General features: G+C 43.1%; 2 protein-coding genes and 1 long non-coding RNA gene across 3 annotated transcripts in view; 1 reads left to right on the top strand and 2 right to left on the bottom strand.

Moving 5' to 3' along the window:
• LOC112072449 (N-acetylaspartate synthetase-like) overlaps nucleotides 1-5,747 on the bottom strand; it is a 28,333-nt gene extending 22,586 nt beyond the window's left edge. Inside the window, exons 1-2 of the mRNA XM_024139858.2 lie at nucleotides 5,303-5,747; nucleotides 3,839-4,003 (exon numbers count right to left, since the gene is read on the bottom strand). Coding sequence (XP_023995626.1) covers nucleotides 3,839-4,003; nucleotides 5,303-5,618 — 481 coding nt within the window. The 5' untranslated portion in view covers nucleotides 5,619-5,747. The remainder of the gene's footprint in view (nucleotides 1-3,838; nucleotides 4,004-5,302) is intronic.
• On the top strand, nucleotides 1-19,124 carry LOC139024835 (uncharacterized). The gene is made up of 3 exons (XR_011476203.1): nucleotides 1-129; nucleotides 15,772-15,824; nucleotides 17,783-19,124. It is a non-coding gene; the product is annotated as an uncharacterized lncRNA (long non-coding RNA).
• A 51-nt stretch (nucleotides 19,125-19,175) lies between these two features.
• On the bottom strand, nucleotides 19,176-24,033 carry LOC112072448 (NELL2-interacting cell ontogeny regulator 1-like). Its single transcript, XM_024139857.2, has 4 exons — nucleotides 23,945-24,033; nucleotides 23,125-23,265; nucleotides 22,707-22,795; nucleotides 19,176-19,415 (listed from the first exon to the last, which is right to left on the bottom strand). The coding sequence occupies exons 2-4, from the start codon at nucleotides 23,249-23,251 to the stop codon at nucleotides 19,344-19,346; spliced, it is 288 nt and encodes a 95-aa protein (XP_023995625.1). The 5' UTR covers nucleotides 23,252-23,265; nucleotides 23,945-24,033; the 3' UTR covers nucleotides 19,176-19,343.
• Nucleotides 24,034-24,146: the final 113 nt, after the last annotated feature.

Genomic DNA, 24,146 nt, shown 5'->3' with positions numbered 1-24,146 from the left:
CAGCTCAGCACTCCAGCTATGTATATGGTTTGCTAACTTGCTAGCCTCTTGGTTACGGCATAGCCAATCAATCCTCTCCGGGAACAAGAGCCTTGCTGTCTAAGATTTGTTTTGTGCATGCAGCAAATTGTGAGTAGCCTTTTGAGATAGTTGTATAACTTTATGAGCTGGAATATCTGTCATTGCAATGAGTTTATGTTCCCTTGCTCATGTTAGCATTCAGCTAGCGTCCACTATGGGAATTCTGCGTGTGTGTGCAGCCACGCACCTCCTCCAGGACTGCCGCGTAGAGACGCAAGAGACTGAACTTCACCGAGTTCCCCCACATTAGTTTGCACTATATAGATCAACGTTTTTTCTGTGATCGAATCAACATTATATCGGCCCCTTTCTAATGCAACAAACCGAAACAAATCTAACTTTGCAAGATTGAGTCTGATTTTGTTGTAGGCAGAGCCAGAGCCCAACGGAGTAGAATTCTGTTGGCCGGGGTAGCCCATAAGAGGTCTTTCAATCACCTGTGAGTCAATGCACTTTTCAGATCAGTTCAGAACAGAGCTGTGCATGTGCACATTTGCTGATATTCTTTTCTAGTTAGCGAGTTATTAGCCCAGGTATAGATAAGTATAGGTCAGCAATGGGGAGTTACTGCTTCCTACAAGATCACAAAACATGGAGACTACATTTCAAGCTGTCTTTAAAAAGCCAGTCAGGTAAAAAGCTTCTGTCTTAATTAAAGGGACAGTGTTGTATTTTGTATTTTGAGACAAGCTTGAATATAGAGACAAGCTAATAGGCAGAGGGGTAGCCTACATTGTCTAATTCTCTGTGTGGTAATTATTATTATTTGTAACTTTTTTTAAAGTCTCAAGCAATGTAGGCCTGCAATGAACACCACATATAGGATACTGTAGACTATATGATAGAAATCAAAAGCTATTTCCATGGGAAAATGCTATGGGATTTGCTCCATTGGTTTAGTTGGTAGGCCTACATTATGCTCAGATAGTAGTCAATAGGCTATTGTGGCTGTCTCAAACTGTAAGGGTACAGCCTCAGTGTTCACTGTAAACGCACTCCGGAATTTCTCACAATGTTCAAGTTTCCGCTCAAAATACCTACAATTTGCGCAGTGCCCCGGAAAATGTGAGGGAACATTGGTTGGGACCCCGACAAACATTTATGTTGGGAAAGAAAAAGAGGCCAGTGTTTGCACTGACATTAATACCATATACCCTGCTATGGTACAGGGACTTTATGAAGGTATGAAAATCTGGATACCGCCAGACCCTACTTGGTATAGACTACAGAACAGTGGTGTATTTGTTCAGGGCAGTGAAAGTGGATGGATTGATTTGTTGATTAATGAAACAGCGTTTATCGATTGGTCTATTAGTGAAACAGCCTTTAACGATTGGTTGATTAATGACACAGCCTTTATTGATTGGTTGATTAATGACACAGCCTTTATTGATTGGTTGATTAATGACACAGCCTTTATTGATTGGTTGATTAATGACACAGCCTTTYTTGATTGGTTGATAGTACCACAGGGATGTCAGGGAAAACTCAAGCTGGTAGAATTAATGTCCTGCTCTTTGATGTTAAGAATCCCTACTTAAACACCCACTCCCATGCCCTTATTGTTCCTGGTATGTCCCATGCACACACACACGCTGAGCAGAGGGCTGAGATAACTGATGGCTTTTTGTGACAGTGGGACGAGTAAATGCATGCACACACATTCTAGCGATGGGGGGGGTCGATACAGTTACATATCGGGATATTATTGCTGATGATATATTGCATCGTTTTGACAATATCGCAATATTATTTTTGCGATAGTTGGCTGTACCTGCACCAACAGTATTCTTCCTTCATAGCTTGTTCTCCATCTTCTTTTTAAATAGGGAGCCATTTTGTTTTCAACACTTTTATTTCCATGACTGATCAAAACTGGTTTTCTCATGGCTCTCTCTTGTCCTTCTGCAGCACACAAATGGTGAGCAATATGTTTGGATAATCGAATCGCAATAAAATCTCAGTGTCAAATCGCAATACAGATAGAATCATGAGAATCCTGACAATTACAATACATATCGTATCGGCACCTAAGTATTGCGATAATATCGTATCGGGAGGAACCTGGCAATTCCCAGCCCTAACACATATACAGTGCATTCYGAAAATATTCAGAACCCTTGACTTTTTCCACATTGTTAGGTTACGGCCTTATTTTAAAATGTATATATATTTTTTAATCCTCATCAATCTACACACAATACCCCATAATGACAAAGCAAAAACAGGTTTTTAGAAATGTTTACAAATGTATTAACAATAAAAAACTGAAATATTACATTTACATAAGTATCGATCGGGTTCAAGTCTGGGCTCTGGCTGGCCCACTCAAGGACATTCAGAGACTTGTCCCGAAGCCACTCCTGCATTGTCTTGGCTGTGTGTTTAGGGTCGTTGTCCTGTTGGAAGGTGAACCTTCGCCCCATTCTGAGGTCRTGAGCGCTCTGGAGCAGGTCTTCATCAAGGATCTCTTTGTACTTTGCTCAGTTCATATTTGCCTCGATCCTGACGCTYAAAAACATCCCCACAGCATGATGCTGCCACCACCATGCTTCACTGTAGGGATGCTGCCAGGTTTTCTCCAGGAAGAATCTTGGTGGTTCCACTTCTTCCATTTAAGAATGTGGGAAGGCCACTGTGTTCTTGGGGACCTTCAATGCTGCAGAAATGTTTTGATACCCTTCCCCAGATCTGTGCCTCGACCGAATCCTGTCTCTGAGCCCTACGGACAATTCCTTCGACCTCATGGCTTGGTTTTTGCTATGACATGCACTGTCAACCATGGGACCTTATATAGACAGGTGTGTGCCTTTCCAAATCATCTCCAATCAATTGAATTTACCACAGGTAATGGAAACAGGTTGCACCTGACCGCAATTTGCATAGAAAAGGGTCTGAATACTTCTGTAAATAAGGTATTTCTGTTTTTTTTATTTCTAAAAACCTGTTTTTGCTTTGTCTTTATGGGGTATTGTGTGTAGATTGCTGAGGATTTAAAAAAATCTATTTTAGAATAAGGCTGTAACATAACAAAATTTGGAAAAGTCAAGGGGTCTGAATACTTTCTGAAGGCACTGTATACACATACTGAAGAGGAGATAAGGGCGTTGATCTGTCCCTGGCCAGTTGAGACTGTGTGTGTGTGTGTGTGTGTGTGTGTGTGTGTGTGTGGTGTGTGGCTGTTCTTGTTGTGTTGGGTGTGTGTCAGCATGTGAGAGAGCAACAGAGAGACAGAAAGACAGAGAGAGAAAGCGATTTGATTATAGCCTAAAGTTTTGGAACGGAACAAGGAGGAAGTGTGTCATAGCTCACTTCTTAGAATCGAAGTGTTTTGAATCATAGGAGATTTATGGATTGTCCTAATTAGGGACTGATGTAGTTGAGGAAATGACTCCAATGAGGCTTGGCCGACAGAGGCTTGGCCGACTGCTGCAGAAAGTCTATCAGCAGTTTCCTCCTCGCAATCAATAGGCCCAGTAGTGTGGCTTGCCCTGAACCCTCCCACAGTAACAAAGTGGAGCGAGTCGCCCTGCATACTTAATAAGCAGGCAGACTGCCTTGGTCTTTGAACGCATAACTGCGTCCCAAATGGCACCCTATTCCCTACATAGTGCACTACTTTTGGCCATGGCCCATGGTTCTGCGGATGAACATTTATATACTGACAAAGACAACAGATTAGGCCTATTTCATTTTCACATTACTTTTCAGTATATAGTTTGTGTGTTGTGTCCAATTGCCCCCTATCCCCTCTTACCTGTAGGTTTCATGTAATACTCCTCGATGTCTGCCATGTCAGTGTGGAGCGCGCAGGCCAGATAGCTGTGGATAACTTTGTGGCTGTAGAAGTAGCGCCCGGCCATGAGAAGGAACGGCGCGCAGCAGGTCAGCGCGAGGGATTTGGTCACAACAAAGCACATCACTATGGAGATAAGGAAGAAAAATAAACGATACCTGTCAGAAAAAAGAATCAAATGTTGGATTTTGGCGGAAGTCACACACATAACCAAACAGTGACATTCCAAGAATTAGTATATGTTGCTGCTTCAAAAAAAGATCAGTCCCTGATATCACACACGTAATACGGAGTAAGTCATTGAAAAACATCACATGACATCCTATGTTGAATATGTATTTATTTTACTGGGTGCAAATTTAAGTCTATACTCATAGCCTAGATATCCTACACATCCAATAGCCTTTTAAAATCATCTCAGACTRTGGTCCATTTACTGCAGTGGTGCTTTTTGGAGTAGCCTATTTCTCTGATTGGGCAGCACGGTGGCGCCAGAGTGGAACCCACCACACAGACAGGCTGTGCAGCAGCATTGCATGTTATTATGTTTTCGTCTAGCCTGGCATGATGCAACACTATTTTACTCCATTGCACCACGATATGGCGTGCTTACTGTCAACGGTGTGCCCTTACTTTGTATGGTTCCAAATAATAGCTTCATTTCCACATGATAGCCCACACCAATTTTCAGACAACATTTCGACAGTGAAGTATAGTATGTTTTGTTGGTTTTTACTGTTTAATCTGTATGGTACTTACCACGGTACAGATAAAGGAATGAGGTGTACATACGTGATGAACATTTTGAAATTAACATCTGCACTCGAATTATAAACAATGACAGCATGCGCACACGGCTGGTGGTGCTGCGCGTTGTGTGCACGTACAGTAAAATGTGTGTATGATGGGAACTGGTGAAGGGGTGCGATTGGTGCACGCACGCGCACACTGTGGGCCAATCCTCAAGTTCTATTCATTCATTCATGCGTCCAACACAACCGGCATCGTAGCGCCCTACACGCACATCCAACAGGGCACCGAGTACATACTACATGCAGCATGCGTTTTAGCCATGCCTTTGTGTTGCGGTTTGATGCGGTGCTGTAAGGCACATGAGCTACATGCCGGAATCGAGGAAAAGAGGGCATCGAATTATCCATTAACACACACATTGATGCTCCAACAGATTATAGCTTTCCTTCAACTGCATTTCAATTCACAATTTAAAAAAAACATATTTTGCAATGATTGGTTTTCATGTGTTAGTATGGTTGGGTTATTCATTAAGAATGTATTTTACAAGAATCATTTTCAAATACATAGCATACATGGGTAAAATGAAAAGCGTTTTTCAATGAGTAATGGCAACTTTACACGAATTTCACTCCAGTAAATCGTTAGTATAGGATGAATCGTGTCACTTACGTGTCAGAAGAGCATATACGAATTGGGTTTGACTTTGCTGTAATATGCCTCTGAACGCAGTGTTGGGTATCCTCTCCATTATCCCCTCATAAAAGATGCGGCGCACCTCCACATGGTCCGTGCGCTCAAACTCGCGGATCAAAACCGTATCTTTCCTCACATCATTTTCCTCGAGAGGATTCGGTGCAGGTGTGGAAGAAGTCCACATTTGCGAGGAGGAAAGGATAATAGAATCTTTTTTTGTCCCTTGTATGGCATCGTGTTCATCCGCAACAATTTTTGTCTCGCAAACCATTTTTGGAGACGAACAATGCATGCAACTGGCCTCAAAAATAACTCGAACCTTGGTAAGAATAGAAATGGGATACGATGCGTTTATAAATATGCAAAGAAAAAAGACGGCGGGTGTTTCTGTTGCAACCCTGAGCGTTTCTGCACGACCAAGGGTTGCCGGCCAGCACTTAGCCTATTTATAATGCGCCCTAGCGATGCATTCAGATTCAGGGGCTGGCCCGCACAGCGCGTACATTGGCTCAGGCGCTTCTCCATTCGATTCTGATAGGCGGATAGAGACAAGAGTGAGGCACCCGGTTTAATWATTTTTTTAAAACCTCAACATTGCTCCTGGTGTGCCGGCGAAATTCCACACATGTGTGTTTGAGGGGGACAGGGAGGGTGGACTTGCGTAAGGGTATTTCGGAACAGGTAGACTAATGGGGGCCTTTGAAGCTCACCCCAAACAACCCGGCCTGCACCGGTGTACCTGCTGCGGGAGCTGCGCCAGACCCTCTCTTCAGCGATGACTGAAATTACACTTGCCAGAATGGATAAGATGCGTTCATACGAGGACGCATGAGATTTCATGCGTCAAAATATAAAGGACACTTGGTGATGGTGGGACTTTGTGAGGGAATGTTTAGAGAACTGACTGGCAGTGTAGCCTATGGCTGGTTAGGTGGCTGCGGCTCGGCGCCTCGCTCCTCCCGGCGTTGTGCCTCTTTCGATCTCCGGTCTCATGACTGACAGGTCTGCTGCACTGCAGTGATTCCACCCCGGTTTTATTCTCGCCTCACTCGTCCTTTCCCACGACACTTTCCTTACGACGGCGTTTCGGTGTATCATCATTGAACATTCCTTAGTCTAAGTCGTAGGACTGACTGGCTGTGTAGGCTATATGGCTATATGGCACAGTATGAGGTAATTTAAATTCACTGTCATTAATTTATTCACACAGGCTACAATTGACTGTTCACATTAATTCAGTGTTCTGTTTAAATGTGGCCATATGCCTCACTGGATATACCAATCAAATCAATACACATTTATGTGGGGACACTAAAGGGGCGACACCGCCTAACCAATGCCGTTACAATGGTCCCGCTACTACTACACCCAATTCAATTCCGTGACGTGACGTCTCTTCTGTCCTCGATTATGCCTATGGTTTATTACGCCTGTAAGCAATATTATAATCACAGTGGAGAAAGTTTCACTAAACGGATGCCTTCATAGGCCAAATGCTCTACCAAATCATTACACATTTGCATTGGCTTCGTTCCATAGCGCGCAGCCTAAATGTAAACACGAATTTAAAGCATTATCTTAATTTTCGGACGTTTTTCTGAATTTTTAGGCTAGCATTATTAACCTAACGAAGAAAATGCATTTGTATAGCTCTAAATGAGTTAGGTATAAGATGTTACTAGCCTATCGCATTGAACAGAACTAGACTAGTGTATATATATAAATCATTGGTTTAGACTAGAATCATCACCACCTCCCCCGCCCTACTGTTGATAACACACCCACCCAAGCACTCCACTCCCCAAGAACACATCAATCCCATGCAGTCTATAGGTCTGTCCAAACACCTGAACATTCTCAAATGTGTGTGGTCGTCGACGCGTAGAACCGCAGACCTCAAAACATGCGCACGGGGCAGAGTAGCCCTTGCAGTAGACTATAGGTTGTAATAGCCTAGACATCGCAGGTTTCTCGCGCGCAAGACTCAGTCATTTCACACAGCAAGACAGCGCGTGGACTGAACCGAAGCTCCCTCTGCCGGCAGACGGATCAGAAGGTGTCCTGAGCATGCGCGGATTGATCTTACACCAGCATCGACTGCATAGAATCGACAGACTACATGCGTTACATTTTTCCCTGAACGGTTGTTTATTAGGGTCCTATACATATAACCATACATGTGTTGTTAAATTTCAGGTGATATACAATAGCAAAGGGTGATTCAAGGGGACCTCGGTTACAGTCAGTGTGATTTTATAGAGGCTGCAGTGGACAACACTTTACACATCAGCAAACCATAGAAATAGAATGAAGGATTGGAGTTATGTAAGGCAACACGCAAGGGTTAGGGAACCAATAAGAAGTCTGCTCCTGAGAACCATGATTCTTAATAACTAGTTAAAGAGTTGTAAGTCTTTACTGGGACAGAACGACTGGCTGTAGCCCACTTGCTCTGATTATCTTCAACCTGACCTTGTGTGTTTGAGTGGGGGGGGGTCTGTCTCTTATACACATCTAGATGTGTATAAGAGACAGGTGTATGTACGTGCATGTGCGGTGCCAATGTTTCCTAGTTTTAGGCTCTAACACTGTCTATTTATAACCTGTCTGGCTGCAGGATAGTTCTAGTCCTTGTCCCAGGGTTTCCACTGTTCTGTTACCACACTGTGTACCCTCCTCGTCTGACATACACAGAAACACACACTCTCCCTCTCGTCCCAGTCTGACCCAGTCAGAGCCTGTAGCATACACACACACACACACACACACACACACCACACACCACACACACACACACACACACACACACCAACACACACACACACACACACACACCCACACACACTTACAACCCAGTGCCCCCGCCCTTCCTGCCTGCCATCAGCGCCACTTCCCCTGTCCCCCTGTGAACCATTCTGCCTGCCAGAGACACCCACCGCTCTTGGGGCAGTGTGTGTGTGTTGTGTGTGTGTGTGTGTGTGTGTGTGTGTGTGTGGTGTGTTGTGTGTGGTGTGTGTGTGTGTGTGTGTGTGTGTTTGCTACAGGCTCTAAACTTGATGAGAGGGAGTGAGAGATATAGCTTGATAATGAACAGGGGAGACGGGGACAGAAGGCTGAAAGGGCGGAGAGAGGGACATAGTGAGGGGAAAGATAAGGTTAAGATAAGACTGGTAGAGTGAAGGAGAGCGGAGATTGGTGCAAGAGGGAGAAGGAGAAAACACTGCTCTGACCTCTGACCCAAGAAAGACGGAAGCAAATGAGAGAGGAGGAGAGAGCGAGAGAGAGAGAAAGAGAAGAAAGAGGGTAGAGGTATACTTGAAAAGCGAAGACCCAGCTCTTTAGAATGAGATTCAGGGTTGTCTGGGGCCGGCTGGGCTGTGTTTCAAATTGCCCCTATTCCCTACATATATATAAGAAATAGGGTAAGATTTGGGATTCATCCCTGTGTTTACCAGGTGTCAGCAGATACCCACAGACTGCATGCAAACACACAGAACCCTGGGAAGAGAGAAGAGAAAGAGAGAGAGAGCAGATAGAGTGAGGGAGGGAGATATAGAGATATACTGTATATAGAGGGGAGAGAGATATATTGAGGGAAGGAGGGGATATATATATAAAGAGAGGGAGGGAAAGACAGAGATAGAGATAGATGGAGTGAGCGATAGAGAGAGGGCGTGGAGAGACAGAAAGAGAGGTGAGTGAGAGAGTGAGAGAGCGAGAGAGAGGGAGAGAAACACGGGGAGAGAGAGAGATAGAGAAGGGGGAGAAGAAACAGAGGACTAGAGAGAGAGAGAGAGAAAGAGAGAAATGTGAGGGGAGCGAAAAAGAGAAATAGAGCGATAGGAGAGGGGAGAGAGAGAGAGAATGAGAGAGAGAGAGAGAGAAAGAGAGAGAAATTGTGAGGGGAGCGAAAAAAGAGAAATAGAGCAGATATAGAGGGGAGAGAGAAAGAATTTGAGAGAGAGAGATAGAGATTGGGGAGAGGAGATATTGAGAGAGGAGAGAGAGGGAGAGAGAGAGAGAGAGGGGGAGAGAAGAGAGAGAGAGAGAGAGAGAAGAGAGAGGGAGGGGGAGAGAGAGAGAGAGAGAGAGAGAGAGAGAGAGAGAGAGAGAGAGAGGGGAGAGAGAAAGATATTTGAGAGAGAAGATAGAGATTGAGGGGAGAGAGAGAGAGAGAGAGAGAGATATTGAGAGAGAGAGAGTAGAGAGAGAGGGGAGAGAGAGAGAGAAGAGGAGAGAGAGACAGAGAGAGAGAGAGAGAGAGAGAGAGGCACACATACACGTTTGTTGCAGTGTTCTGCTGCTCTCTACAACCTCTGAGGCAGCCTTTAAGCCACAATCCTACCACCTACTTCCAGACAAATGGCAGCCCGCCCGCCACTTCTTTCACTATAAAGCTGAGAGATGGGGCTGGAGAACAGCGGTCAATATTGCAGACTGTACCTTTAAGTGGGACCCACCATGCTGATTTTATCTCCACAACCCCTAACTACCCGGAATAACTTATTCTCCTCTCTTTCAGAATCCAAAGCATGTCATTCTCTCTCTCTCTCTCTCTTCTCTCTCTCTCTCTCTCTCTTCTCTCTTCTCTCTTCCTCTCTCTCTCTCTCTCTCTCTCTTCTCGCTCTCTCTCTCCGCTCTCTCTCTCGTCGCTCTCTCTCTCGCTCTCGCTCCTCGCTCTTCTCTCCCTCCTTGTGTCTCTTATCCAGTGAATTTCATCAGGGTTGGCCAGGCTTTATTATTCATAGATCTGCCTCTAATGAGTAATTCATAGAAGCCCTGCAAAATATATGCATATTTAATGCATTATCATGTATATCATTTATTAATGGTGGTAGCCCTGGTAGGCAGCGCACTGCAGCCTCCTACTTACTTGCTGGAGGTATGCCCACTGAGCGGCCATTTTGGCTCCATTTGCAGGGCATGGTGGGTAAATAATAGAGCCGGCCACACCATCTCTATGGGTCTTAGGTGCCCGATGGCAGACTGGCCTATTCAGGAATATTCAGCCTGCCTGGGAGATCTAGGACAGAAACACAGGGCGGGTGATTGCTGTCATTTCATCCTCCCGGTGTCACCGCTAACCACGTCCTGTTGGAATTTGTTTTAACACTAGCTGTGCACCGTTTACATTGTGGTGTGGTGTGTGTGTTGTGTGGTGTGGTGTGTGTGTGTGTGTGTGTGTGTGTGTGTGTGTGTGTGTGTGTGTGTGTGGTGTGGTGTGTGTGTGTGTGTGTGTGTGTGTGGTGTGTGTGTGTGTGTTGTGTGTGGAGAGAGTAAAGACTGTTCTGAATTCCTCTATCGCCTGTCCTTGATAGAAATGTTTGTTCCTAGACATTGGGGGTTTCCCGCTCCAGAGGAGAACAGCTGGGAGGAGGATCATTGCTAAAATGGTGCATTCCAGTGTGTGTAAGAGTAGAGGCAGGGGCTGGAGTGTTAATGTAGTGATTAAAAGGGCAATCTGCTGTTGGTACATCCACTTTTTCCTTTTAATTTAATATGATATACTGTATAACCCATGAGTTCTGAAAAATATAACTTAGAAATGCTTCATAGGTTAGTTCAACTGTCATACATCATCGTAACCAAAATAAGCTTTTTAGTCGGTTATTGTAAACAATGTAGCGATTGAAGGGGAACAGGTGAGCCATAAAGCCTGAACCTCTTTGCAGAGAGAGGTCTGTAGTGCACTCACAATCACAGGAGACTGGTGAGGATAGGACATCTCATAGTAATGGCTGGAATGGGGTGAATGGAATAGTATCAAACACATTGATGTTCCCAAACATGTCCTGAAACAAATAACAGACATTCACCATCCACAGAAAATACTGTATTTTATTTGCTTAGTTATAATGTCCTGGTTTGGTTTGCAAAATCTCATCCAGAGGGGACGTGGGTGTAGCGGACTGCGGGTGGTGTGGACTATTTAGGTATGATGGATTGTGGTGGTATGGGGGTTAAGTTTTTATAGTGGACACTCGTGGTAAGTTTGGCAACTTCTGCAAGGTTAAACACTTGTGTGTGTGTGTGTGTGTGTGTGTGTGTGTGTGTGTGTGGTGTGTGTGTGTGTGTGTGTGTGTGTGTGTGTGTGTGTGTGTGTGTGTGTGTGTGGTGGTGTGTGTGTGTGTGTGTGTGTGTGTGTGTGTGTGTGTGTGTGTGTGAGGTCTTCAACTCAACTGTATGCCAGGGAACTACAACACTTCAAACGGTAGTAAGGATTTAGTGGGGTTTCACAGGAATAGATGAAAGGGGGATTTTGATGAAAGACAAGAGAATCTTGAGAGGAGGCTGCCTTCGCCGCCAGGATCTATTTGAGTGATTCAGCAGAAAATCAGCTTGATTCTCAGCCCGTCTGAGAGGATGTGATTCCTCCATTAAGTCATCATAAGATTACTGAGTGTCTGCTTTTCTCGCCTTCTCTGACACAAACACGCCATGTGCCATAATCTAAGCCAAGCCCCACTAAATTCTTACCACCAATGATTGGCTTCCTCTATGGCTCTCCAGAGATGTCCTAAGACCTAAAAAGTATTGAATATCCTATTACTGCTGCAACACAAGTACCATGAGCCAGTGATACCTCTCTACCAGTCCAAGGTGTCTGTCATTTCCTATAAACCCCGCTAAAAAATCCCAATCCCCTAATACCCCTCTATAAAACACTTCCAGGAAACCAAACACTTATTAAGGTGACGAAAGAGTTCAAAGTTCAATGTGCTTGGAGAGAGAGAGAGAGAGAGAGGGAGGGAGAGACAGAAAACAGAAGGGTGAATGTGGCCTGACTGAGTGTGTTCAGTTTAGTCAGAGTTGCGACATGAGGATGGCGTCTTAGGCCCGGGTGGATGGTTCCCTATTCCCTACATAGTGCACTACTTTTGATACGGTACCATTTGAGACGTAGGTAGCCCAGGGTTGCAATGCCAGGTTAATGCAGCTGAGTATATAACAGACAGTTTGACAGTTTGATTTTTGTTCAAACTGTTGCTAGATCTATTTAATTCATAAACATGCTTGCTCTGCAGAGACAACTCTTGATTTTAAGCCTATAGGGAAGATGCTGCATCAATGCGACATAGCAGTACCAAATGTCCTGCCCTGCGCTTGGGCTCCTCCATGTGGATGGAAGGGGTGTGGCAGGCAGTCTCTGTCTACATTTATTTGTATTTATTTTATTTAACCTTTATTTAACAAGGCAAGTCAGTTAAGAACACATTTTTATTTACAATGACGGCCTACCCCGGCCAAACCCTAACCCGGACGATGCTGGGCCAATTGTGTGATGCCCTATGGGACTCCCAAACACGACCAGTTGTGATACAGCCTGGAATTGAACCTGGGTCTGTGCTGTAATCCACATTATAAATAAATGAAGGAGGGTGTGAGAGTATGCGGTCAGGGCACTTCTCTGTAATTGGGGCGAGACTCAGGCTACTTCTAGCCTGGTCTTCATTCTCTTTGTGCTGTCTTGCCAAGTCTTGCCTAGTTGGCAAGACAGGACAAACAGATCTGGGACCAGGCTGGCTACTGCTGCATTCTGGAAATATAACTGACAGAAGCAGCTCCAGACCAGAACAATCAATATGTCCACAAAGAGAGAATTGTGAAAGCAGCAGCTACTCTTCCTGGGGTTCATGACATAACATGACATAATACAGAACATTAATAGACAATAACAGCACATGGAAAGAACTACATCAATTTAAAAATGGCACATGTAGCCTACATATCAATACATACACACAAACTATCTAGGTCAAATAGGGGAGAGGCGTTGTGTCATGAGGTGTTGCTTTATCTGAAACCAGGTTTTGTGTTCATTTAAGCAATATGAGATGGAAGGGAGTTCCATGCAATAATGGCTATAAATAATACTGTATGCTTTCTTGAATTCGTTCTGGATTTGGGGACTGTGAAAAGACCGCTGGTGGCATGTCTGGTGGGATAAGTGTGTGTGTCAGAGCTGTGTGTAAATTGAAAAGACCCCTGGTGGCATGTCTGGTGGGATAAGTGTGTGTGTCAGAGCTGTGTGTAAATTGGCTACGCAAACAATTTGGAATTTTCAACAAATTCATGTTTCTTATAAAAAGAAGAATTGATGCAGTCAAGTCTCTCCTCAACTGCTGCTGTGTGATCTGAGACAGTCATTGTTTTTGATCTGCGTTTGATAGATAATGCCTGGGGTCTCATTCCAAGCTGAGCAGTCTATTCAGACACCCTATGAGGAGAGGCATGGTTACAGGGTTTTGAATAAAATGCTGCCTGTTAATTCTATGTAATAATAATGTTAATCATGATCACTTAATAACCATGATTCTCTTTTTAGAATCTAGTCAGGGGCGCAACTTTCACTGGGGACGGTGGGGACATGCCCCCCCCCCCCCCCCACCCCACAATATTCTGAAATTGTATTTTTGCCCCCCCCAGGTTTATCATTGGAATGTGACACAAAACGAGGCAACAGTGTGCTTTTGGACAGAGTGGCCGGGTAGGCGGTTTTGAGTGTTTAGCCGACTGGATTTAAAAAAAAACTTCTAAAACCAAGGTTGCGCCCCTGAATCTAGTTATGTATAAAAAATATCAGTAGACCAAGGACATAGCATCAGACAGAAATTACAATCTCACAGTCACTGTCCCACACACACCACACATAAACACACACCACACACCAAGAGAGTGTGGCCTTGTTTAGCCTGATAGTAGTTGATAAAGTGTGACGAACAGCACCTATTCTCTGCAGGGGAGAAATCGGTCCTATTACACACAGGATATGTCCCAAACGGCACCCTATTTCCTATATAGTGCACTACTTTTGAACAGAGCCTATGGTCAAACGTAGTGCACCACATAGGGAGTAGGGTGCCATTTAGGACGCATGCATAATAATTGCATCTCTGCTACTAGCGCTGATGGACAGGCCTGTGCAGTATCTATAACAAGCAAAACTCCCTAACACACACACACACTGGCACACATTACACACACATACACACACAAATGGGTTGATTATCAAATGTTCTTCTGCTGCTGGGGTTGTCTGTCAGACAATGAAATACTGAGCCTCTAATGCATGACTGAGAACTGTGGCCCAATCCCAAATCGATCCCTAAGCCCTATGCACTTGTGGAGATCTGAGAGAATTTGACAGGTGTAAGCAGGTGTAAGCTCCCAAAAGACGTCCAAAAGGCTTCGGAGTCAGTCCATGCTTACAGAGGTGTAGCCTACAGTCTTGCCTGAAATTGAATTTTATGAATGCCCATCTACGTATGTGGTAAACCGCTTGTAAAACACCAAAAAACGACAGGACCAAAAAAAACGTCTTAAAGACGTCGGCTCGTGCTTACTGGGGTCTAGCCTACCATATCGTCCGCAATGGAATTTTATGAATGCCCATCCATGTGGTAGGCCCACCGTTTGTAAAACAGGCCGTTGTGTTGGTTTTATTAGTCCTGATTCCTGTGACTAATCAATTTGGCGATTTAATCTTTGAATATCAGAGTTACCTAACTTTATCTGGATTTTTCGCGAGCCTATTTGTAATGTGTTTACACAGTGAGAAATYTAGAAGTATTTTATTTTTTGCTATGATCAGCTGGTCAAATTTATGGATACAAACTTCAAACCACTGATGATGACAGTCGGGTGAAACTCCTGGACAACAGTTGTGATTGTCCATTCCGTATTGTCCATTTTACTTTGACCTGTCCTGTTATAGGATATGTTGTTAACATGACAGCTCATTATAACTGATTTAGTGCCATTTAGGTTCTTAGCCTATTTGATCGGAAAACCTGCATGATGTAAAAGTGTCCTCTATCTTCATACATRTTATKTCCAGYCTGTAYGATACAGAAAAYGCCACATARTCTTTCTACCATATCCTCTATCTGCTACATGATTTATGTTAGATCATGTTGTTRAATGAACGTTGGTGGAACGCTGCAGAGATGCATCTCTCCAACAGCACCCTGGAGAGGCGCTGGGAATGGACAAGCAAAATATTWTTCACCCCTGCCTTTGACAAAGTGGGCAATGCTTATCAAAGGGCGACATCAGCGCTCACCTAAAAAGCCCATATGTCACTGGTTGAGAGAAATTGTCATGGTTTTTGGGCAGAATTATGTGAGGTTTTATGTGTTGTTGTTGGAGGTGTGTCTTGGTCAGTTTAGCTCAGAAAATGCTGCCCTTGTCAATCTGCCTACCTAATGCCGTTGCCAGCCGTTGTCCCATGTGTTGGAGCCAAATTCCCATTTTCTTCATTTGTGTTAAATATATTGTTTTGCTCCATTTATACAACTATAAATATTGTGTTATGGAGTATGGTTGGAGTTTTTGGTTTTCTATTATGATTAACATGGGTATTTAAAAGCAGTATGGAGCATTTCCTGGGCACACCCCTTTTTTCCCATGTTCCCCTTCCCTTTACCTATTTGTGTTTTTTGCAGTATGTGTAACAATCTTCGTCTGGAGAAAGAGAGGAGGACCAAAGAGCAGCGTGGTAAGTGTTCATGATGAATCTTTAATAGAACAAACTGAACACTGAAATACAAAACAATAAATTGAACGAACGAAAACCGAAACAGTTCCGTGTGGAACACACAGACACGGAAGACAACCACCCACAAAACACAACAGAAAACAGGCTACCTAAATATGGTTCCCAATCAGAGACAATGACTAACACCTGCCTCTGATTGAGAACCATATCAGGCCAAACGAAAAACCCAACATAGAAACACAAACATAGATAACCCACCCAACTCACTCCCTGACCATACTAAAACAAAGAAAATACAAAAGAACTAAGGTCAGAACGTGACAGTATGGGTCTACAAGGCCTCAGGTATGGAGCTACCTTACAGTTTTTTTAGCGCTACGATACTAAGAAAGCTGCTTCTAGTCTATTCCTTTTGCTTGGAGTTTAAAACTGATCGCTTCGACTTTGTTCGTTGATGGAATATTGCCAATGAAATTACCTTTAGTTTGGAAATAAATGTATGTTTTTACACTATCGGAGCTTTGGATTCCCTGTTCTGTGGTTGCTTTGGAAATGCCTCTGACTACGTCATCACATACCTGTGGCCTCAAGGTAAGTTTGGAATTGGATGACAAATTGCCTTCATACCATGTTTCATGAGCTGAAATAAAAGATCCCAGAAATGTTCCATACGCACCAAAATACTTATTTCTCTCCAATTTTGTGCACAAATTTGTTTACATCCCTGTTAGTGAGTATTTCTCTTTTGCATAGATAATCCATCCACCTGYCGGGTGTGGCATATTGAGAAGCTGATTAAACAGCATGATCATTACACAGGTGCACCTCGTGCTGAAGACAATAAAAGGCCACTAAAATGTGCAGTTTTGTCACACAACACAATGCCACAGATGTCTCAAGTTGAGGGAGCATGCAATTGTCATGCTGAATGCATGAATGTCCATCAGAGTTGTTGCCAGAGAATTGAATGTCCATTTCTCTACCATACGCCGCTTCCAACAACGTTTTTTGAATTTGACAGTGCGTCCAACCGGCCTCACAACCGCAGACCACGTGTATGACGTTGTGTGGGCGAGTGCTTTGCTGATGTCAACATTGTGAACAGAGCGCCCCATGGTGGGGTTATGGTATGAGCAGGCATAAGCTGTGGACAATAAACACAATTGCATTTTTCAATGGTAATTTCAATGCACAGATATACTGTGACGAGATCCTGAGGCCCAATGTAGTGCCATTCATCCACCGTCATAATCTCATATTTCATAATGATAATGCACAGCCTCATGTTGCAAGGATCTGTACACAATTCCTAGAAGCTGAAAATGTTCTTCGATGGCCTGTATACTCACCAGACATGTCACCCATTGAGTATGTTTGGGATGCTCTGGATCAACGTGCACAACAGTATGTTCCAGTTCCCGCCAATATCCAGCAACTTCGTACAACAATTAGATTAGTGGGACAACATTCTACAGGTTGCAATCAACAGCCTGATCAACTCTATGCAAAGGAGATGTGTTGTGCTGCATGTTCAAATGGTGGTAGGATCCTAATTTGACCTGTACTGTCACAGCAAAATAATTCCGCACAACAGGCGCCCCCCCTTGGTTTGTGCTGTGGTGGAGATCTTTGTGGGCTATACTCGGCCTTGTCTCAGGATTGTAAGTTGGTGGTTGAAGATATCCCTCTAGTGGTGCGGGGGCTGTGCTTTGGCAAAGTGGGTGGGGTTATATCCTTCCTGTTTTGCCCTGTCCGGGGGTATCATCYGATGGGGCCACAGTGTCTCCTGACCCCTCCTGTCTCAGCCTCCAGTATTTATGCTGCAGTAGTTTGTGTCGGGGGGCTAGGGTCAGTTGGTTATATCTGGAGTACTTCTCCTGTCTTATCCAGTGTCCTGTGTGAATTTAAGTATGCTCTCTCTAATTCTCTCCTTCTCTCTTTCTTTCTCTCTCTCGGAGGACCTGAGCCCTAGGACCATGCGTCAGGACTACCGGGCATGATGACTCCTTGCTGTCCCCAGTCCACCTGGCCTTGCTGCTGTTCCAATTTCAACTGTTCTGCCTGCGGTTATGGAACCCTGACCTGTCCACCGGACGTGCTACCTGTCCCAGACCTGCTGTTTTCAACTCTTAATGATCGGCTATGAAAAGCCAACTGACATTTATTCCTGATTATTATTTGACCATGCTGGTCATTTATGAACATTTTGAACATCTTGGCCATGTTCTGTTATAATCTCCACCTGGCACAGCCAGAAGAGGACCGGCCACCCCTCATAGCCTGGTTCCTCTCTAGGTTTCTTCCTAGGTTTTGACCTTTCTAGGGAGTTTTTCCCAGCCACCGTGCTTCTACACCTGCATTGTTTGCTGTTTGGGGTTTTAGGCTGGGTTTCTGTACAGCACTTTGAGATATTAGCTGATGTACGAAGGGCTATATAAAATAAACTTGATTTGATTTGAACAGGATTTTAATGTTTAGTCCATAATGTTGCTTTATTGGTGGTTAGGCTATTAGCTGTCCAAAAGTAGGCTTCATGGAAAGTGCAATACTGTTGGGCTCCCGAGTGGCGCAGCGGTCTAAGGCACTGCATCTCAGTGCAAGTTGCGTCACTGTAGTCCCTGGTTTGAATCCAGGCTGCATCACATCTGGCTGTGATTGGGAGTCCCATAGGGCGGCGCACAATTGGCCCAGCGTCGTCCAGGTTTGGCCGGGGTAGGCCGTCATTGTAAATAAGAATTTGTTCTTAACTGACTTGCCTAGTTAAATAAAAAATCTATATAACTGTGGGTTTTCAGTGAATGGAAGCAAAGCTCATCTGCAGGAAAATTCTCAGCAATAAAAGTGTGATCAAATTACATTTGTTATAACTGACTGAGATGAGTGTAGGTCTATACCTTATATTCATGCAGCAAGGGTGTATGGTACCACATAGAGACCTAAAAAGAACACTTATTCTAAAGCCTGGTGTTCCCATGACTATAAAAACACTTTCCAAGACACTTTCTTAAAATGATATGGGTGTTATTATGAATTACCAGCTCATCTGAATTCAAGACCGCTGCCAGGTGTATATGTGAATTATCTTGAAGATCACTGATATTTTGCCACACATTTTATAAAGACGTCTGTTCATTGAATGTACATACAGAACTACCTAAAATTATCTGGATTTGTGTTTCAAAACCTCACATATGACCGAGAGGAACATGAGATGTAATTTGCTTTGCCCTACATGACATAGTAACGCATTGCTGGTTTTCTGAACTCATCAAATAAAATCTTATATTCAAATTATAATTAAACCACTGCAATATCAATACTGATATGTTAGCAAAGAAAATAAACTGCATGTTGTACAAATTATGAAACTTTATTTTTTATTTTTTTTACAATATTCCATAGAAGAAGGCTCAGACACATCTGCCTAGTCCAGGCATTGTTTGTAGTAGTTTAAAGAGGGTGTCCGGTAATAGTGGGTGTGGAGTCGGTTGCCATGGTGAGGTCACATCACTGCTTAACTCAGTGCAGGGTATTAGTGGGCATGCATCCACACAGGGCTCGCCTCTCTGCCCTCAACACCAGGGTCTCAGTCTAGGAAGAAACAGAGGCAATGCCATGTTAGGGAGCACCAGTCTGAGTAAACATTTTAAACAAGACTAATACATTACTTTGTCCGTTAACTTTTACTTGGTACCCATCCCGGATCCGGGAGCACCCCCCACAGTAAAAAAGCTGACTAGCATAGCCTAGCATAGCTTCACCAAGTAATACAAGCATCTAAATATCATTAAATCACAAGTCCAAGACACCAGATGAAAGATACAGATCTTGTGAATCCAGCCATCATTTCTGATTTTTAAAATGTTTTACAGGGAAGACACAAATAGTTAAATCTATTAGCTAACCACGTTAGCAAAAGACACAACTTTTTTTACTCCACCATTTTTTTCCTGCATCAGTAGCTATCACTAATTCGACTAAATAAAGATATATAAGCCACTAACCAAGAAACAACTTCATAAGATGACAGTCTGATAACATATTTATGGTATAGGATATGTTTTTAGAAAAATGTGCATTTTTCAGGTATAAATCACAGTTGTACATTGCAGCTGCAATCTGAAATAGCGTTGGAAGCAGCCGGAATAATTACAGAGACCGACGTCAATTACCAAAATACTCATCCTAAAACATTTCTGAAAAATACACAGCCTACAGCAATCGAAAGACACAGACTTGTGAATCCAGACAATATTTCAGATTTTCTAAGTGTTTTACAGCGAAACACAATATATCGTTATATTAGCATACCACATGAGCTAACATCACTCCAGCATTAAATCAAGGCAAAGGGGCGATAACGTTATCGACACCAAAATATATAAATTTTTTCACTAACCTTCTCAGAATTCTTCAGATGACAGTCCTGTAACATCATATTACACAATGCATATAGAGTTTGTTCGAAAATGTGCATATTTAGCATCAAAAATCTTGGTTATGCAATGTAATCTGTCAAAACATGGCATGCATTCGGGCCGGCGCCATCTTGGAAAGGCACCTATGATACGATTATTTATCGATTAGATTGACAAAAAAAATACAGGTTGGACAGCTAATGAAAGATGCATTGGTTATTAATGCAACGCCTGATTTAGATTTTTTAAATTAACGTTACAAGACATACATTGTGAGTTACAGCCAGACTAGTGCCGCAAAAAATGGCCGACAACTGCCTTTAAAATTTTCCACATAAATACGGAATAAAATCATAAATAACTCTTACTTTTGGACGAGCTTCCATCAGTATCTTGGGCAATGTGTCCTTTGTCCAAAAGTATCGTTGCTTTGTTGTAAAACGACCTCCTCAACTTCAGAACTAGCAGCTAACGATAGCTACATGGCACACACATGCCCAAATCGTCAAACGCAATACTAAGGAAATTCAGAAAAATAGCAATATACTCGCATAAACTGATATAAATCGGTTTCAAATAACTTCGTTATGATGTTTCTAACACCTATATCGAACTAAATCACAGACGGATAGATCTTTGATCAATAACGAGAGCTTTTGAGCATGCGATTCTGATGTCCTCCCTTGCGTCCTGGCGAGCGTCAAAAGGAAGGGTCATCTCACTCCATTCCCTTTTATAAACTCTGACAAACACGTAGAGACACCATTCCACTTCTCATGGGTTACTGACATCCAGGGGAAGGCGGGTGCAGTTCATGTCAAGCCATAGGGCACACACAGAGTTTTCAACTGATCCGAGATCAGAGACTATTTTTCAGAGCTTTGCATGTCCTGTCATGAGTTTCGCTGTAGAAAGAGTTCTGGTTCACCCACAGACATAATTCAAACGGTTTTAGAAACTAGAGATTGTTTTCTATACAATAGTAATAATAATATGCATATTGTACGAGCAAGAATTGAGTATGAGGCAGTTTAATTTGGAGACGATAAATGCTAACGTTGAAACAGCACCCCCTATATTGAGAACGGAAATGTGTCTTTTCGCTCACAATCCAACCCTCCGAGACACACACACCCGCGGGGTCGGAAGCAATGGGTCAGCCGCAGTGCAGCGCCTCTGGAGCAATTGTAGGGGGTTAAGTGCCTTGCTCAAGGGCACAACGGCAGGCAACTTATAGAAGAACTGTACAGAGGAACTTTTGACCAAGATGGACGACGACAGCAAGACTTATAAATCTGACCGGAGAAAGCAGCCGAGCAAGCGAAACAGTATGTTTAACCCATGTACATATCTGATGGTGTCTGGCCAAAAAGAGTATGACATGTCATATTATTTTTGCCAGACACCATCAGATACGTGTACTACAGATACTAAGACAGAGGGGCGCTGGTTGACGCTTTCTCTGATGAAAGATTCGGCCTCTTGCAAATTTAAGGAAACTTATGAAACACGGATCGACAAGAATGAGAAATCATTTAAAATGTTTTTWTTTTWWTTTTTTATGTTGACTGGGTTCTGTTGGCATCCATGTTTCCACGCCCCTTTGTAGGCTGAATGTCATTACACTCATGGTGTTTGTAAAATATATCCCTTTCCGTTCAAATGGCAGGTGCACAATCCACTCTTTCGGATGCTGGACTTATTTCGCAGTAGATGAACGTACGCAGGTAACCTACTTAACTTTCTATTTAAAAAAATGTCCTATTAAAAAATAGAGACCCCATGACTATCATGGTATAATTCACACTCTGGATGGCACTTTAAGTGAATTTACTGCTGTACGGGTTAAAAAAATACTGAGCTTGAATGCAAACACTCTAACAAGAGTTTTGGAATTAATTTATGATTTGCTTGAACAGGGAAATATCTCAAACCTAAGCTGAAGCATTTAATGCGTTGAACCATCATAATTATACAAATCCTCCTTCCATCGACTAAGGTTCAAAATGACTAGGGGAAACATCTGCCAATGTGCCATTGAGCAAGGCACTTAACCCTAGTTCCTCCTGTAAGTCACTCTGGATAAGAGCATCTGCTAAAAGACGCAAATGTAAATGTATATGTTATGGCTCCCCTAAACTGGGTCTGTGCCCCACCTTGGCCACTCCATTGAAAATGTACTGGACACGCCACTGATCAGTGGTTGAAGTGGAATGAAATAGGTACTGGTACTCATTTTGGGTGCTGGAAGTCTTTGTTTAGGTGGTGGTACTCATAATATAATAAAGCCAATAGCCTATTCTATAGCAGGTGCCAGTTCTCAATCTATAGAAAAATTAGAGGTGGACATCTCCAGCCCACTTCAAGCACTGAGTATATGCAATAGTCATTACACTGTACTTACAAGAATAATTACAATGTAACATAAGGTGTAACTGAAACAGAGAGGGATAGGAACTGTTACCTGGGCATCGAGGTTGAAAGCAGTCTTCTTGAGGTCTTGCAGTGCCCTCTGCATGAATTCAAATGCATGACAGTCCACACAGGGACGACCTGCAAGACAATGAGACAAAATACAATAACAGTGTTCAGTATGATTCATTATATATAGGCTACTGCATTTGTGAAAACAAAATCAATATCTGAAGACTTTTATAATTACAAGTAATACCTTATATGCTGCTACACTTCATCAATCAATGGCTGTTCTCAATTGGTAAACTATCGATTAGGCAATCAGATTTGATTTTGTGTAGGTCTAATAAATCAGACTTTTTTTCTATCTATGCACAATAGTCATCCGCACAACAGTAACAAACGCTCATTGTGTGTAATCGCAAAAAGAACAAATACAATAAAACCTATTAAATAAAACCACTTACTTTCGGCAGGTATTACCGTCCCTGTCTCCTGCTCGCTAAAGCCTGGCCTAAAAGACAGCATCTGCACGGCCAAGAGCAGCATCACCGCTTTCAAATAGCCGCTCGATGCCATACTGCGGTGCAGCATGTCAAGAGGAAGACCTGGGAAACGGATAGGCAGCTATCATATTACGAAGCATTGGTAGGCTAAATGAAAACGATTGTAGGCTACGTTTGCTCAGCGAAAGAATCACTAGGGGCTCCCGAGTGGCACAGCGGTCTAAGGCACTGCATCCAGGCTGTATCACAACTGGCCGTGATTGGGAGTCCCATAGGGCGACGCACTTTGGCCGGTGTAGACTGTCATTGTAAATAAGAATTTGTTCTTAACTGACTTGCCTAGTTAAATAAAGGTTCAATTTATAAATAAATAAATGTTTACATAGGCCTACTGTTTTACCCACTTCATATGCATATACATGCTTAATTCTAGTCAAGGCTCATCCTATATAACTTACTGTACATATTGTCTATTTCATCCTATATAACATATACTGTCCATACTGTCTATTTCAAACCATTATATAGGCCTACATACAAATATATATAGATGTATATATATCGAACCAGGAACCCTCTGCACACATAAACAACTGCCTCGCACGAAGCATCGTTGCCCATCCCTTCACAAAAGCCGCGGATTTGCAGAGCAAGGGGAACAACTACCTCAAGGTCTCAGAGCGAGTGACGTCACCGATTGAAACGCTATTATCGCGCACCGCGCTAACTAGCTAGCCATTTCACATCGGTTACAGAAGCATTAAAATGTAGGCCTACTCACTGTGTGTGTTAATGAAGAGACGATTCTGTTGAATATGAATTCGATGGGCAGAAAGCGCATGCGTATAAAACCCCTCTGTAAATTAGGCGAACGGATTGTTCCCCGAAAGCCCGTAAAATGATGCTAAATTGTTTTATTCATTGCAAATGAAATGTTGGCCTCTCTGGTTCGCTATGTTGGTCACATGTCTTATAGGCTAATT

The sequence above is a fragment of the Salvelinus sp. IW2-2015 genome, unplaced genomic scaffold, assembly GCF_002910315.2.
Source record: "Salvelinus sp. IW2-2015 unplaced genomic scaffold, ASM291031v2 Un_scaffold1931, whole genome shotgun sequence".
NCBI classification, from domain to species: domain Eukaryota; kingdom Metazoa; phylum Chordata; class Actinopteri; order Salmoniformes; family Salmonidae; genus Salvelinus; species Salvelinus sp. IW2-2015.
This window is presented reverse-complemented; position numbering and strand designations above follow the sequence as displayed.

Excerpts from the sequence above, each read along its gene's own strand:
- LOC112072448 (XM_024139857.2), bottom strand. The coding sequence starts at position 23,251 with ATGCTGCACCGCAGTATGGCATCGAGCGGCTATTTGAAAGCGGTGATG. Across the intron at positions 22,796-23,124 it reads GACGGTAATACCTGCCGAAA|GTCGTCCCTGTGTGGACTGT; the intron begins GTAAGTGGTTTT and ends ATTGTCTTGCAG. Across the intron at positions 19,416-22,706 it reads CTTTCAACCTCGATGCCCAG|ACTGAGACCCTGGTGTTGAG; the intron begins GTAACAGTTCCT and ends GTTTCTTCCTAG.